The 16428-nt window shown below is 33.9% G+C and overlaps 1 protein-coding gene and 1 pseudogene across 1 annotated transcript in view; both read right to left on the bottom strand.

Moving 5' to 3' along the window:
- Positions 1-16428, bottom strand: part of ITGB1 (integrin subunit beta 1) — a 48397-nt gene that overhangs the window by 16546 nt on the left and 15423 nt on the right. The window contains exons 2-6 of the mRNA XM_036228054.1: positions 15270-15336; positions 12824-12909; positions 4000-4222; positions 2432-2602; positions 1368-1606 (exon numbers count right to left, since the gene is read on the bottom strand). Of these exons, the coding sequence (XP_036083947.1) occupies positions 1368-1606; positions 2432-2602; positions 4000-4222; positions 12824-12909; positions 15270-15336 (786 nt within the window). The remainder of the gene's footprint in view (positions 1-1367; positions 1607-2431; positions 2603-3999; positions 4223-12823; positions 12910-15269; positions 15337-16428) is intronic.
- On the bottom strand, positions 14191-14309 carry LOC118608785 (annotated as a pseudogene).

Raw genomic sequence — 16428 nt, 5'->3', positions numbered from 1 at the left:
TTTAAACTTCGTAATAGCCCTATGAGGTATATTATCCTTTCTTAAGAAGGAAAACAGCCCTCTATAATGGCTAAACTGCCTAATCAGTGGTGATGAGCAAGTCTGAAGCCATGTCCTAATGGTCTAAAGAATGTTCTATTACCACTATCCCATATTATTATCTTGGACAGCAATTAGCACCTTAGCAAAAATTGGTTGAAAAATAACCATTAAGAAAAATTTGGAATCAAGGAAGAGCTTCTAGGGAATAAGAATACTATAAGAAAAAAAAGGGGGGGGGGAATGATACAGCAGTAGGTACTTAAGACAAACTTAATCTACCTCACAATGTTTTCTCCTTTCAACTTTAGTATATCATTTTAAGGTCATCTCAAAATCTCCAGAAGCTAAATGGCTCATAACATTCTAATTGCTAAATAAGTCAAACACTTATATGTGGCATCTAAAGAACAAAAATGAACAAATAAAACAGAAACAGATTCAAGAGGTACAGAGAACAAACTGGAGGTATGGGTGAAAAAGGTGAAGGGATTAATTAGTGCAAATTGGTAGTGACAAAACAGTCACAGGGATGTGAAGTACAGCACAGGGACTATAGTCAATAACACTTCAATGACTATGTACAAGGCCAGGTGGGTACTAGAGTAATCAGGGGGATCACTTTTTAAATTATATAATGTCTAACAATTATGCTGTACACCTGAAACTAATATAAAACAATACTGAATAGCAACTGTAATTGAAAATAAAAAAGATAAAAAAATTCCATCACTAGTCCAGTGGAGATGAGCTTGCTATTACTTAAAATCTTACAATTATTTACAAATATATGACTTCTCAAATACATTTTCTCAGTTTATAAACTAGAACTTAAAAAGTTCTTTCTTTCTGAATTACTGTGACACAGGAAAAGATGTAGTTCAAAGGGGATGAGCAGAAGAAAACTGGCCAAAGGAAAATGATATTTAAGACACTATTCCTTTTGAGCACTTTTAATGCTCCTTTGATATTTCAGAAGACCTCAATTCTGTCTCTGGACAAAGCCAGAAAGTCAGGACACCTGGGTCTCTTCTAAAAACTAAGAAAACTAGCTGAAGTACAGGGGAATTGCCCCAGTTACAACTAGTGAGCATTTTGGCTTTTAAAACCCTGTATAAATACACTAACTGCCTAGTTTAAATTCAGATGCAATAATTACATATGTTTTTATAAAGCACTTGTAGTTGGCGGGAATTTAAGGGGTTAAATTCTGTACTTCTCTGAAATAATCGAGTATGATATGGTCATAAAGGTAATTCTTTCTACTGATAGTAAAATCACACTTAAAATTCATACAATAATCCTTTGTTAAAAATGAATGCACTTACCCCACAAACTGCAACTTGCATGATTGCATCAAAGCCACCTTCTGGAGAATCCAAATTTCCAGATATACGCTGTTTACCAACAAGTTCATTAAACACTTCCCCTTTATCAGTAAGACTAAGCACATTTTTGTAGCTAAATGGGCTGGTACAATTCTGTTCACTTGTGCAAGGGTTCCTGAGCTTAGCTGGTGTTGTACTAATGTAAGGCATCACAGTTTTCTCCACAAACGAGCCAAACCCTGTGCAGGAAAAATGCATAAAGAGAGATGAATAGATGGATGGTAGATAGATGGAAAGATAAGCTTGCATTAAAAAAAATCAAGGATGTTACCACATGTAAGTCGATTTTTTTCTTTAATAAAGAACGGTAAGGTTTTAATAATAAGGTTTGGAAAGGTGACTACTGTAATATGAAAAATCCAGTTCTGAAATGCGATTAGGCTATAGTGGCAGGTGTAGGCCTATTAATTAGTAATGAAACAGAATCTGAGTACTCAACATGTTTATGAAATAAATCAACAAATGAATTCCTGTGAAAACAAGCATGCATTTCATTATCTGTGTGGTAGACTGTTAGCCCTCCATACATCCATTTCACATCTCAGATTCAACCAACTGCAGATCAAAAATATTTTTAAAAACCCCAGAAAGTTCCAAAAAGGGAAATTTGAATTTGCCATGCACCAAACACTATGATGAATCCAACTGAATGAAGTGATGGGTAAGCATACCCTGCTATTGCCTATATGCAAAAAAGTCCCATTTTATATAAGGTACTTGAGCATCCACAGATTATGGCATGGTATGTGGAACAGGGGGGCTGGGAACCAATCCACCCGTAAATCCCAAGGGATGACTGTAATCTGTGTCAAATAACATGGTAGCATACATAACAGAAGTTTAACAAAGAGGCAGAAAGATTATCAGATGTGTGAAAAGAGTAACAGTCCTCTCAGAAGGAAAAGGATAAAAGCTCGCCTATTTATCTCACAAGTACGTGGTAAAGAACAAAACTGCTTAGACCTATACAAACACAAATTATTAAATTTTCTTAATATTCTTACCAATTCGAAAGTCTGAAGTAATCCTCCTCATTTCATTCATCAGATCTGTTCCAAGACTTTTCACATTCTCCAAGTCATCTTTCATAGAGTAAGAAAGGTCCATTAGGTAGTAGAGATCAATAGGATAGTCTTCAGCTCTCTTGAATTTTAATGCAAACGTCTGCGGCTCTCCTAATTAAAAAGGTATTAGAAAATGACAATAGATTGCCAGCAATGAAAAGCAAATAAACTATATTTACAAGGTAAAAAACTTAGATTAAAATGTATGTTGCCATAATTTGTACACAAACCTATTAGAATTCCATAGGTAATGCAATGGAAATGGTTTCATTCACAAATACTTAAAATGGGGATGCAGGTGAAAAGACAACATCCCTAATTCACAGTGAACAAGACAACAAATAGTCAATTTATAACTAGGAAAGAGGAAAACAAGTGAATGGAACAACATAAATGAGACTGGAGTGGGTACAGAGGGCACATTACAAGGTACAGAGATTGAAATTCTAAGATTAAGATTGTTTTCTGAGATCCCACTACATGCAAACAAATAACAATCTGATTTTTACTTTAGAAAATCTGGCAAAAAGTTTTTTAAGTGACTTAGAGAGACAAAGAGACTTGTTAAGAAACTATAATAAAAATCTAAGGAAGACAATGAAGATTTAAACAGAAATAATGAGGAAGAAGAAGAGCAATACAAGAGGTGTTAGGTGTAATTAATTCACTTAGGAAATATAGGAAAAGAAGGTTTGGCGAAAAATCATAGAATTTTTAACTTGTAGATTTTCTGCATATAAATTTCTAATAGGCAGTTGGATAAATAGGACTGAAGCTTAAAGTCTGGTATAGTAAAAAAATGGTTTTTAAAGCCATGAGATTAAGTGGACTGCAAAAAGGAAGAAAAAGATCAGAAAGCACTGTTAAGAGATAAGAAGAAAAACTAGGAGTGATATTGTAGAAGCCAAGAGGAGTGTATTTCAAGTAGTTCAAAGGTATCACTTAGTACAGAAAGTTTAAAAGAAAAAGAAGACCCCGACAACGGTCTGTTAGGCTTAGTGGTTCCAGGTGATGATGGAGCTGTGCCAGCACAGGTTCAGAAGCAGAAGCCTAGTTGTACCAGGCTGAGGAGTGAATGAGAGGGGAAGTCACGGACACAGGAAATGCACACCATTTCTTTTAGAGAAAGGAGACAGAAACTGAAAGGAGTATTAGGAAGGCTTGTATATTCTTTTATTTATTTATTTATTTATTTTAATGAGAGATTGCCACAGATTCTTACAAAAACCTTAATTTTTTTTAACAATACTAGACAAATACAAAGGACAAAATCTTTAACAGAATTTACTTTGGATATGAGGCAACATTTATTGTTATTTGAAGTATATGTATCTTACAAATTGTTATGTCTGAAAAATTTTCTAAAATTTAATGTGTTCCACATTTCTATTTGAGTGCCAGTCCACATATGAAAATAAACCCTCAACAGAAACTGGTAGGAAGTTTATGTAAAGTTGTCAAAAGGCTCAAGTAGAAAAAAAAGTACACACAGGATTAGATTTTTGTACCTGATCTTAATTGTAAAACCAACTGTTGTGGTTGGATTTGAGTGATATCTTCTGGCTGGAGCTTCTCTGCTGTTCCTTTGCTACGGTTGGTTACATTTTTATTTTTCTTTATATCTTTGGAGCCTCTGGGATTTTCTATGTCATCTGGATGACAGCCCTTCTTTTTTAAGGCTTCTAAATCATCACATCGTGCAGAAGTAGGCATCCCTTCTTGTAAAAATGTCTAAATGACATATAAAATATAGATATAAATAAAAAGTATTTTTTAAAAAGTATAATAGTCAAATCTTTTATATAATAATTGCAAATATGCAATTAAATTATAAAAATCAAGTGACATAGCAAATGCACTTTATTTCTGGGTTTTAAACAAAATGATCCCTTCATCCAAACCATAATAAATGTTCTTTATAAACTAAATCTTTTCCTTGAAAAGTAATACTTTTTTCACTAATATATTATTAGCAATTTATTATTTTAGTCATGCTTAAGACTGATGTAAGTGTATATTTTAACTGTCCCACCATCAAATTCAGAGTAATCAAAGAAATTTCTTCAGTGAAATCATTTATTCAGCATGGTTAACAGCCAGTAATGTACATACCCAAATATCAAACGAATAACTGTTTCCTAAAATTTCCCTTAGAAAAATCTTTAAAAGCCTCTCATGTTATATAATATTCTCCATTACAATATCTGGAACAAGTTAATGTTTATGGAAAACATATTACCCTAAAAGTATCTTAATGATGCTATTTTTTACAAAAAGACCAAGAAATTTAGCACAGATGTAGTATTCCTGGAGGTTTAAAACAATTTCAAGTATTAGCTATTATTGTATAATAAGCCTTTTAAAATTTATTTGAAAAACAATTCTGTAAGTGATTATATGACAAGGGTCATGAATATGATTCCATAGGGTGAATTTAAAAAATAAAAAATAAAAAAGTCTTAATGGTACTTGTGGCTTAGGGCAAAATTCCCAGTAGTAACATAATTTTAAAATGTGTTATACCTCAAACAATCTAGATGGAAATAAATATTTTATCAGATGATTGACGAAGTACATAGTGAAATCATAAACATTGTTTTTAGTATGTATATAAAAATTTTGAAAAGTTTTTCATAAAATGCCAGAGTAGAAAGAAAAATGACTGTGCACATCATTTTAAAATGTGTACATATAACTAAACCAATTATTTACATTTGACTATTTCACATGTATTTCTAAAGATTTTATATTTAGATGGCCAAAATATTTTTTCTATCTTGACACTGGGAAAATGAGGGAATGCCTTTTATTTGGGGTCATCTATGTTCACTTATTTAAATACACATAAGAATACATAATGGTATTGATCAATTATTTTTAAAGGGAAACAAAACCCTAAGTGAGAGCATTTATGGAATTAAGAGAAACAACTGGAAGGGAATGCCATGGGTCAGATGGGTCAAAGCTGCACTGCTTTTATGTATTATCAAACCTAAAACAGCTAACAATGCACGGGAGCCTAGTGCATTGTTACTTTCCAAATATTAGTCAATCTGGGAAACTTTAAAATCATAACACGCAAGTAAAATTTCACTGAATATATTCCAAAATAGACTTTAATAATTTAAGAATTATGCAACAATGATCGAAGGCTGAACTATTTTAAAAAATAGTTTGGGTAGAATAACCCACAACCCCAAATAAACTATAACCCTCATAAAATAGATGTTATTGATAACAGCAGCTACCACTCATTTAGAACCTTTTATGTGAAACTTGCCTAAGTTCAATCAACTCTAATTCTTGTTAACAACAAAGATAACGCAGGCATTATCATGCTCATTTTCCAGTTAAGAAAACCAAGAGTTTTAGGCTAGTGTGCCTAGCCTGAGACAAATTCACAGCACTCCCTATTCCCTCCCTTGTCTGCAAATCAATTCCAGAATATCATTTGTAGGTGAACAGAAAGTGTCATTAAAAATTTTTGAAATAACAAAACAAAAACCTCTCAATTTGTCTTTCAAATTGTGGTCAAACTTTTGACCAGTTATGTCTACTCGAAATGTGGGATCAAATGCCTGAGTAAAAACAAATAATAAGCTTTTAATCTTCTGATACTAATTATCTGTGAATAAATTATGTATCTTCAAAATGACTTCCCTCTACCTTCTGTTCTAATTCATTTTTTCACTCATTCACTCAGTCAACATCTGGTAAACTTTGTGGAAGGTACCAGGTTAAACAATATATAGAGATAACAAGTTTGTTTATTTTTTTAAATATCAGTTTACTTATCTTTCATACTATATATAATTTTTTAAATATTTTTTTTATTTTCCTCCTTCCTGACTCCCACCCTACTGGTAACCACTAGTCCGTTGTCCATGTCCATGAGTGTGTTTATTTATCCTGTTCATTTGTTGCTTTTAGGTTTATATTCCACATATAAGTGATATCATGTGGTTTTCGACCTTTTCTGTCTGGCTTATTTTGCTTAGTATGATTATTTCAAGGTCTATGTTGTTGCAAATGGTATATTTCATTTCTTCTTATGGCTGAGTAATATTCCATCATATATATGTACCACAGCTTCTTTAGCCAATCATCCATCGTAGGACACTTCGGTTGCTTCCATGTCCTGGCCACTGTGAATAATGCTGCTATGAACATCGGTGTGCAATTATGTTTTTAGATATGGGTTTTCAGTCTTTGGGGTAAATACTCAGTAGAGGGATTACTGGACCATATGGTAGGTCAATTCTTAGTTTTTTAAGGAAGCTCCATACTGCTTTCCACAGTGGCCGTACCAATTTGCAGTCCCACCAGCAGTGTATGAGGGGTCCTATTTCTCTACTTCCTCTCCAACATTTATTACTACTTGTCCTGTTGATTATAGCCATTCTAACAGTTGTGAGATGAGATCTCATTTTGGTTTTGATTTGCATTTCCCTAATAGCTAATGATGTTGAGCATATTTTCATGTATTTGTTGGCTATTTGTATGTCCTCTGAGAAGTGTCTGTTCAGGTCCTACGGCCATTTTCTGATTAGATCGTTTTGTTGTTGTTATTGAGTTGTAAAAGTTTTTTGTATATTTTGGATATTAGACCCTTATCGGAGGTGTTGCTTGCAAATATATTTTCCCATTCGAATGGTTGTCTCTTTACCTTGTTGATGGTTTCTTTTGGTGAAAAGAAGCTTTGTAGTTTGATGTAGTCCCATTTATTTATTTTTGCGTTTATTTTTCTAGCCTTTGAGGTCCTATTCATAAAATCCTCTTTATGCCGAAGGTCCTTGAGTTTAGTTTCTATGTTTTCTTTCTACAACTTATTTTATGCCTTATATTCAGAACCTTAATCAATTTTGAGTTAATTTTGGTGTGCGTAGACAACAGTGTAGTTTCATTCTTTTGCAGGTGGCTTTCCAGTTTTCCCAATACCATTCATCGAAGAGGCTTTCCTTTCTCCACTGTATATTTGGCATTTTTGTCAAAAATTATTTGCCCATGTAAACATGGGTATATTTCTGAACTCTGGGATCTGTTCCACTGGTACATGTGTCTATTTTTCTGCCAATACCATGCCGTTTTGATTGTCACTTTTTCGTATAATTTGAAATGGGGCAGAGTGATGTCTCCAATCTCATAATTTTCTCAGGATGGCTTTAGTAATTAGGGGTCTTTTGCCCTTCCATACAAACCTGATTTTTTTGTTCTATTTCTTTAAAAAAAAATGCCGATGGGATTTTGATGGGGATTGGATTAAATCTGTATAATAATTTACGTAATATAGTCATTTTAACTATGTTGATTCTTCCACTCCAAGAACATGGAATATCTTTCCTTTTTATCTTCTTCGATTTCTTTTAATAGGGGTTTTGTAGTTTTCATTATATAGGTTCTTCACGTTTCATTAGATTTATTCCTATTTTATTTTTTGTTGCAATTGCAAAAGGAATGATTTTTTCCACATTTTTTTTTCTGACACTTCATTATTAGAGTATAGGAATGCTATGGATTTTGGATCGTTGATTTTACATCCACTTGACTGTATTTGCTTATTGTTTCTAGTAGCGTTCTTGTGGAGTCTTTAGGGATTTCTACATAGAGAATCATATCGTCTGCAAATAGTGACAGTTTGACTTATTCATTTCCTATTTGGATGCTTTTTATACCTTTCTCTTGCCTGACTGCTCTTGCTAGGACCTCCACTGTTATACTGAACAGCAGTGGTAACAGTGGACAGCGTTCCTCCTGATCTTGAAAGGTTTTTAGTTTTTCACCATGAAGTATATAATGTTGGCTCAGGTCATAGAAGACCTTTATAATGTTGGCTCAGGTCATAAATGACCTTTATTATGTTAAGATAATTTCCTTCTATCCCGATTTTGATAAGTGTTTTGATCATAAATGGATGCTATACCTTGTCGAAGGTTTTTTCTGCACTATTGATACATGATTCTTATTTTTTAATTTGTGTAGCATATCACATTAATTGATTTGCGTTTGTTGAACCATCCTGTGTCTCTGGGTTGAAGCCCACCTGACCGTGGTGTATAATCTTTTTAATATGTTGCTGTCTTCAGTTCGCTAGTATCTTATTTAGGATTTTCGCATTTGTGTTCATGAGAGATATGAGTCTGTAGTTTTCTTTTTTGTGTTATCTTTACCAGGTTTTGGTATCAAGGTAATATTGGCTTCAATTTTTTGGAAGAGTCTGAGGAGAACAGGTATTAAATCTTCTTTGAATGTTTGGTAGAATTCACTGGTGAAGCCCTCTGGTCCTAGACTTTTACTTTTCGGTAGGTTTTGGATGACTGTTTCAATTTCCATATTGCTGATCAGTCTATTTAGCTTTTCCAATTCTTGATTCAGTGTAGGAAGGTTGTATTTGTCTAAGTACTTGACCATTTCTTCTAGGTTATTAAATTTGGTGTTATATACTTTTTCATAGTATTCTTGTATGATCGATCCTTTGTATTTCTGCCTTATCAGTTGTGATTTCCCCTCTTTGATCCCTGATTTTGTTTACTTGTGTCTTTTTTCTTTTTACTTTAGTGAGTCTAGCCAGGGGTTTGCCCATTTTATTAACCTTGTCAAAGAACCGGCTCTTTGTTGTATTTATTTATTTTTTATTTTTGTTTTCAATTTCGATTTTGCTATAATTTGGATATTTCCTTTCTTCTGCTGACTTTAGGCTTCATTTGTTCTTCCTTTTCTAATTTTTGAAGATTAAGTGTTAGGTTTTTTTGGGGGGGTGGGGCTTGTTCTTGTGTTTGGAGTTAGTCCTGTAATGATATGAACTTTCTTCTTATAACCAAAAGTTTTGATACGTTGTAGTATCATTGTCATTTGTTTCTATGTATCTCTTGATCTTTCTATTTCTTTCTTTTCTGAGCCAGTTATTCTTCAGTAGTATGTTAATCTCCACGTATTTGTGGTTCTTCCTGATTTCTTTCTGCAGTTGATCTCTAGTTTTAAAACATTATGATTAGAGGACATGGTTGGTATGATTTAAACCCTCATATTTGTTGAGGCTATCTCTGTGACCCAGTATGTGGTCGATTCTTGAGAATGTCACATGTGCACTAGAGAAGAATGTATCAACAGTTGTTTTGGGATGGAAGGCTCTGTAAATGTCAATTATGTCCAGTTGGTCTAATGTGTCATTTAAGGATGTTAATTCCTTACTGATTTTCTGTTTGGGTGATCTGTCCATATCCAACAGTGGGGTATTAGGTTCCCTACTACTATAGTATTTTTGTCTATTTCTCCCTTTAGTTCTTTTAGTAATTACTTTACATATTTCAGGGTTCCCTGAATGGGAGCATAGATATTAATAAGTGTTGTCTTTTTGGTCCTTTATTCCCTTTATCATTATGAAATGTTCCTCAGTATCTTTACCTTTTCTATTTTGAAGTCTATTTTGTCTGATAATAGTACCACTACTCCCACTTTTCTCTGCCATTTGCTTGAAATATCATTTTCCACCCTATCACTTTGAGTCTATATTTGTCTTTGGAGCTGAGACGTGTCTCCTGAAGGCAGCATATGGTTGGTTTTGTTTTTTGATCCATTTTGCAACTCTGTGCCTTTTGATTGGTGAGTTTAATTCATTTACATTTAGGGTGATTACTGAAAAATGAGGTCGTCTTAGAGCAATTTTATCTTTTGCTTTCTGGTAGCTCGGTGTTTCCACTGCTTCCTTGTCCTTATGCTTCTGTTTTATTTTGGTTAGCTTTTGTGGGTTTTCCCTCTAGTCCTTCTTATTTTACGTTATATACGTTGGTTCTAAATCTTTGTCCTGTGGTTACCATTACAAAGATGAAAAGGATAGTTGTATATATATAGTAGTCCCTTTTCCTCTGCTTGTGCCTTATCTCCCATCCCCTTTGAAAATTTGGATCTTTGAATCCTCCCCTTTTCTGTCATTGTTGTCTCATTTTGTCCCTATGTATGCTGAACATTCCTTACTATCTTGTTATAGCACATCTCTTCTTATTTTAAGCTTATTATGCCTTGTTCATAGTAAGGGTTGCACTCCTCTGCTTTTATCAGCTTACTAGTCACTTATTCCTAATTATGCATTTTTTTTTGGTCGTTTTTTTATTAGGTGAGCTGACTTTTCATTATTTCCTGTAGTGCAGGCCTCATAGTGGACAATCCCCTCAATTTTTATATGTCTGGAAAGGTCTTAATTTCTCTTTCATATCTAAAGGAGAGCTGAGCTGGATATATTATTCTAAGCTGGTAGTTCCTTTCATTTAATAGTTTGAATATTTAATTCCACTCCTTTCTGGCTTGTAAGTTTGTGCTAAGAAGTCCAATGATAATCTAATGGGTTTTCCTTTACAGGTTACCATCTTCTTTTCCCTGGTTGCCCTGAGAATTCTTTGTCATTGATTTTTGATAATTTTAATACAATGTGTCTTGGGGAAGACCTTTATGGATTGAGATAACTGGGTGTTCTGTTGACTTAATTCCAAGCTCCAGTTCATTTCTTAGATTTGAAAATTCTCTTCCACTATTTGTCTGAAAATGCTTTCTATCCCTGCTCCTTGTCCTTGCCTTCGGTAATATCCACTATTCTTATGTTTCCTCTCCTGATGGTATTAGCTAGTTCTTGAATTTCTCTTTCATTATTTTTCATTCTTCAGTTTCTCTCATCTTCTGGTTCATTTCTAGATTTCTGTCTTTGATATCACTGATGCTTTCCTCCATTTGGTCGACTCTATTTCACGAGCTTGTTATTTCATTTTTCAATTCTTGCAGAACTTCTCCAGAAGTTCTATTTGATTCCTTTTGGTTCTCTTTGCTCTGATCATCTAGTTGTTTTTTCAATTCCTGAAACTGTTGATTTGTTTTGGATCTCACTGAGTTTTTTCAGAAGTACCACACTGAATTCTCTGTCATTTAAGTTGCATATTTCTATGTCTGTAAGCTTATTTTCTGGAGATTTTTCTCTTTATTTCTGAGATGCCTTGTCACCTTGGTTGTTCGCGGCATTTAATGGACTATTTCTCTGCCTGGGCATTAATGGAAGTGTGGTTTTTTTTCCCCCTCCAGAAAGATTTATTATATAATGGTCCCTAGCCTATCGCAAATAAGTTTTGTTTTGTTTTGTTTTTTTTTGGTTTCCAGTAGGTAGCAACTAAGCCTCATGGATTTCTGCTTTCTATAAAGTGTTAATAATGGTTTTTTTTTTCCCTTACTGATGTTTAATCATGCTCGTTACCCTCAGTCTCAGTTCCTATCAGTGTTAGTGATAGTTTTGGTAGTATTTGCTCAGATTGCCCTGGGGCTACGCAGTATTCTGTCTAGAAGGGTTGGGGGGGGGCGGAGCTCTCTGGGTTGGAATTTGGAGGCTCCAACTCACCCTCAGTTTTGCAACCGCACTTCGTAAAAATCAACTGTTGTTTCTCTGCTGTCCCTGCTTTGCTGCAATTCCTGTTTCTCTGCCTTCTGCCCTCATGATTAGGCACTGCCAGGCAGAGCTGTTCAGAGAAGTTGCAGCTCCCTCACCCCTCCCCCTCCTCCTATAGGGAGCTCCGACTGGGAGAGGCAGCTTCTTTGTTCCTCCCAGTCCTGGGGTTCTGACCTGTGATAGCTCTTATGTGCAGATCACACTCAGACGTGGTTGTTTTTTGTTGAGGTTTAGGTATTCAGCTTATTCTCGTCTCAAGGGAAGAGATCTGGAAACGTGTCTCATGTCCGCCATGTTTAATCCAATCCTCCCTGAATAAAATTTAAACCCTAACCTCAATGGGCTTTTATTAGGATGCAAAGCAATTCTGTATTAATTTAATTAAAATATAATTAGGAAGATTAATTTATACCTCTCCCATCAAAAAAAAAAAGGGAGGGCAGGGTGATCCAAAACAGTCAAATTAAATGGCTAGGGTTTTGAGAGAAGCTGTCCAATAGAAATATAATACATTCCACAAAGGTGAGCATAAACTGTTTAGTAGCTACACGAAAAAGAAAAAAATTAAAAGATACAGGAAATCAATTTTAACAACACATACAAAATATTAGCATTTCAACATTAATAATAATTTTTTTAATCATTAAATTTTCGAACTTTAGTATTTATTTGAGGCTTATAACAATTCTCAATAAAGACCACTTATATTTTAAGTCCTCAAGCCACATGTGCCCTGAGGCAGTGTTGAACATCACAGTTCTAGATAATCACACAGTACACACAGTTTGACACTTATTTAAAAAATACTGATTTAAGTGAAAATTCGTGTCAAGCCCCTCCCAAGGACACAGTTTTGTGTAACACTGAATAACTAGAGAATAAATGGAAAGGACTTGTGCAATCTTACTTACTGAATTTGTACACCATCCACAATTTGGCCCTGCTTGTATACATTCTCCACATGATTTGGCATTTGCTTTTAAACATCTATTTTCATCTGTCAGGGGAAAAAAATAGACCACTTTACATGAAGTTTCAAAGGAGAAAATGAAAAATCAGGATTACGGTGACAAACAATGCAATATATATGAATGTTAAATATGACTACTATGAACCTTGTTACTAAACTGATCCACACCTGCCCCAAGGAAAGGTGATTCTGAATCACCTGACACAGAACCATACAAAGGCATATTTATCTTGTTTTCTATAGCAAAGACAAGGTATTGTTAACCTATACATACATACACTTATCCATTTTTCCAAAGGTGTAATTTCAGGATCTAACATGTTGGATGGTCATAATTGTCAGGAGTTTTCTTATAACTGGGTAAAATATTATTTCTTTCCCTTTAACTCACGCTACCACACCATACCCCATATATATATCTTCTGCAGTTTTCCTGTATTTTTATTAAATGTTAAATAATTGAAAAGCCCATATCCATCCAATCCACAATCCCATGATTTTTCAGGCTGTGTTCAAAGTATGTCTTACATTTCTTTGAATCTGGTTACCTAAGTATCAGGATGCCTTTCCTGTGGAAACCTTTCATACGGAATGTCTCCAATGTGCCTTTTCTGATCATGCTCATTATAGAAAATTTGAAAATATATAAAAGCTTAAAGAAAAAAACTAAAAATCACTCATAATCTGCTAAAAGATAACTACTGTTAATAATTTTGTATATTTCTTTCCAGGCTTCTTTTTATATAGATGGAAAAATAGCAAACAAGCATTCATATACAGACATTATTTAAATGAAACTGAGGATATATATTGTGTGTACTACCTTTTATAGTTTATCCTAAGTGTTCATTACAAATTCTTCAAAAATATGGCTTTTAATAATTACATATTTCATTATACCTATTTAACATTGAACAAGTTTGTTTTCCATTGCATGTATACACAATTCACACATTTTTGCTCACATGTACACACAACCGACCCCCCAAACACATATTTACACATACACATATATGCTCCCATTCTGATGATCATTCCACAATGTAAGACTGATTATTTCCTTATACATTTTTAAAAAATACTGAGTTGAAGAGTATTAATGTTTTTAAAATTCTTGATATGAACTAATTTCTACTCAGAAGTAACATTCAAATGTATACTTGCACAAGCAATATACAAATACCATTCACTACACCTTCAATAGCACTGAGTACTTTTAATTTTATTTTTAGACAAGGCAACCCTTGGTTGACCTCAAAGACTGCAAAGACCTTGTCAGTTTAGAATCCCTTATTTTTTTATTTTTTACACCTACAGCACTTGGTCTTCCTAGGTGGTCTCCCATCCAAGTACTAACCAGGCCAGACCCTGCTTAGCTTCCGAGATCAGATGGGATTGGGCTTGTTCAGGGTGGTATGGCCATAGACATGGAGTGCTTTTTAAATAAAAAAAAATTTGTTTACTCATTTAACAGGTAAAATTAGAATATCAATTGTCAGTTATTCAAAATTTCACTTTTTCATATTCTTTCTATTTCTTTTGTAAATTTTCTATTTTGTCTTTTACAAATTTTATTATTATCATGTTCATCTGTTTTTACTGGCTCTCTACATGTTAACAAAATTAAACCTTTTTTAGTTTCTCATTATTGATGGTGTTTTGACATACAGATATTTTTGAGTTTTGGTGTGGTTGGTTTTATGTCATTCAAATTTATCAATATTTCCTTCATGGTTTTTTCTTCATTTTTCTATGTAGCACATCCTTCCTATCCTAAGATCAAGTAAACGTTCTATGCAATATATTTTTTGAGATTTGGAGAACAGAACTGGAAATGCTTCAGATGTGGATGCACCATGGTTTATAAGGCGATTAAATACATTTTCAACTTTATTTTTCATTCTTCTTTCAATGCCAACATTTTGCAAGAATTCTGATCAAAGAGCAAGAATATCTTCTAGAAAGGCAATTGTTCCTGGTTTCATTTTTCCAGATGGTAATGAATAGTTCATAATCCACCGTTCTACACTTTTACTCTTATTTTCTTCTTATCACACACCTTAACTTTCTCTATCTCAAACACCCTAATAGATTCTCAAAAAGTCTTTAAGTAGTGTATTCTATCCTATCATTTTAGCATTTCACTGGCCAACCTGCCTATCTTCATTCTGGGTGGCAAGGATGAAAGGTACCTGATCAAGAGCCTTACACAACATTGTGAAAACCTTGCCCTTCACTCTGAGTGAGAGGGGCTACTGCGGGGCTTTCAGAAGGGCAGCATGGTATGACAAGCTTTCCCAGAAATAAAACTGATCAAAAAGCGGTACAAGATACTGAAATGAAGACAACTAGGGGAAGTTTTTTTTTGTTTTTTGGGGTTTTTTTACCTGCTTGGCCAAATACATAGCAAATTGAACTGATCAGTCCAATCCAGAAAATCAGCTGTAAATTCATCTGAAATATAAAATGTATAACATTAAGTTAAAATTTTAAAAAAATACGTTAAACATGAAACATTCCCACTCACCTTATCTTGATTTTTATAAACATAATACCTCTCAAACCATTTCTTCTCCAGCCCTCTCCATGCCCCTATCTTTCCTCTCCAGTTACCTCATCTTTCACCTACATGCACTAAAATAACTTTCATACCAAATTCCCAGAATGCATCATTGCTTTTCCCCAAATCAAATATACTTTAACATCTAATTAACAGTGCCTCAAAAAGAACAGCAGTGTCAAGTAGTCCCTAACACTCTAAAAACTATTAACAGTCTTTGCCCCATGGAATCTCTACATTATCTCATGTGGCTCCCATGGGGCCAAATCAGATGCCTCAGTTACTTTAGTACTACTACATGTTAGTTTGAGTGAACGTGCCAAAACCCTGACAGCATCATCCCTTACTTACAACTTTTCAATAGTTTTTATTTCTCCTCAGACTAAGATCAATATACTACACAAGGCCCTGAGTCAGTTTTTGAATTTGATCTCCTATAATTATTTCTCTTTTTTAAGAAAATCAACTTCTGTGCATGGAATTAGTAAAATACTCAGTTTAACTCCCTTCAATTTCTAGAACTACAAACTAGATCAAAAAAGGTGGGGAAGGGGATGCGGCATAAGAAGATCTGGAAGGAGGCTTGAATGTCTTCCAGAATCTCTAAAGAAAAATTAAGTAATATTCTGTATATGAAGCAGAATACCCCCAAACTCCAACCATTAGAATATAGCTATCTCTTGTGAATCAAAGTTTTCACAATATTAATCTATGCCTTTCCAGAATTAAATCCAGTCAAAGATGGCTATAGCTAGCTACAGGTCATTGACCTTATCCTTTAACTACTACTTACAACTCTTGGACTAGCAGCCAGTCTAAAAATTATGCATAAATATCTGTCCCTCCCAAATACAAAAAACAAAAACAAAAACCAAACAACAACAAAATATAGAACCAAAAAGAATGGTTAGCTTTACTAGCTATCAAATAAATAAAAATTAAAGCAATATAAAGTAAATTAGCAAGCAAAAAAATAAAATTTTTTA

This window comes from Rousettus aegyptiacus, unplaced genomic scaffold, assembly GCF_014176215.1.
Source record: "Rousettus aegyptiacus isolate mRouAeg1 unplaced genomic scaffold, mRouAeg1.p scaffold_m13_p_10, whole genome shotgun sequence".
Taxonomy (NCBI): domain Eukaryota; kingdom Metazoa; phylum Chordata; class Mammalia; order Chiroptera; family Pteropodidae; genus Rousettus; species Rousettus aegyptiacus.
This window is presented reverse-complemented; position numbering and strand designations above follow the sequence as displayed.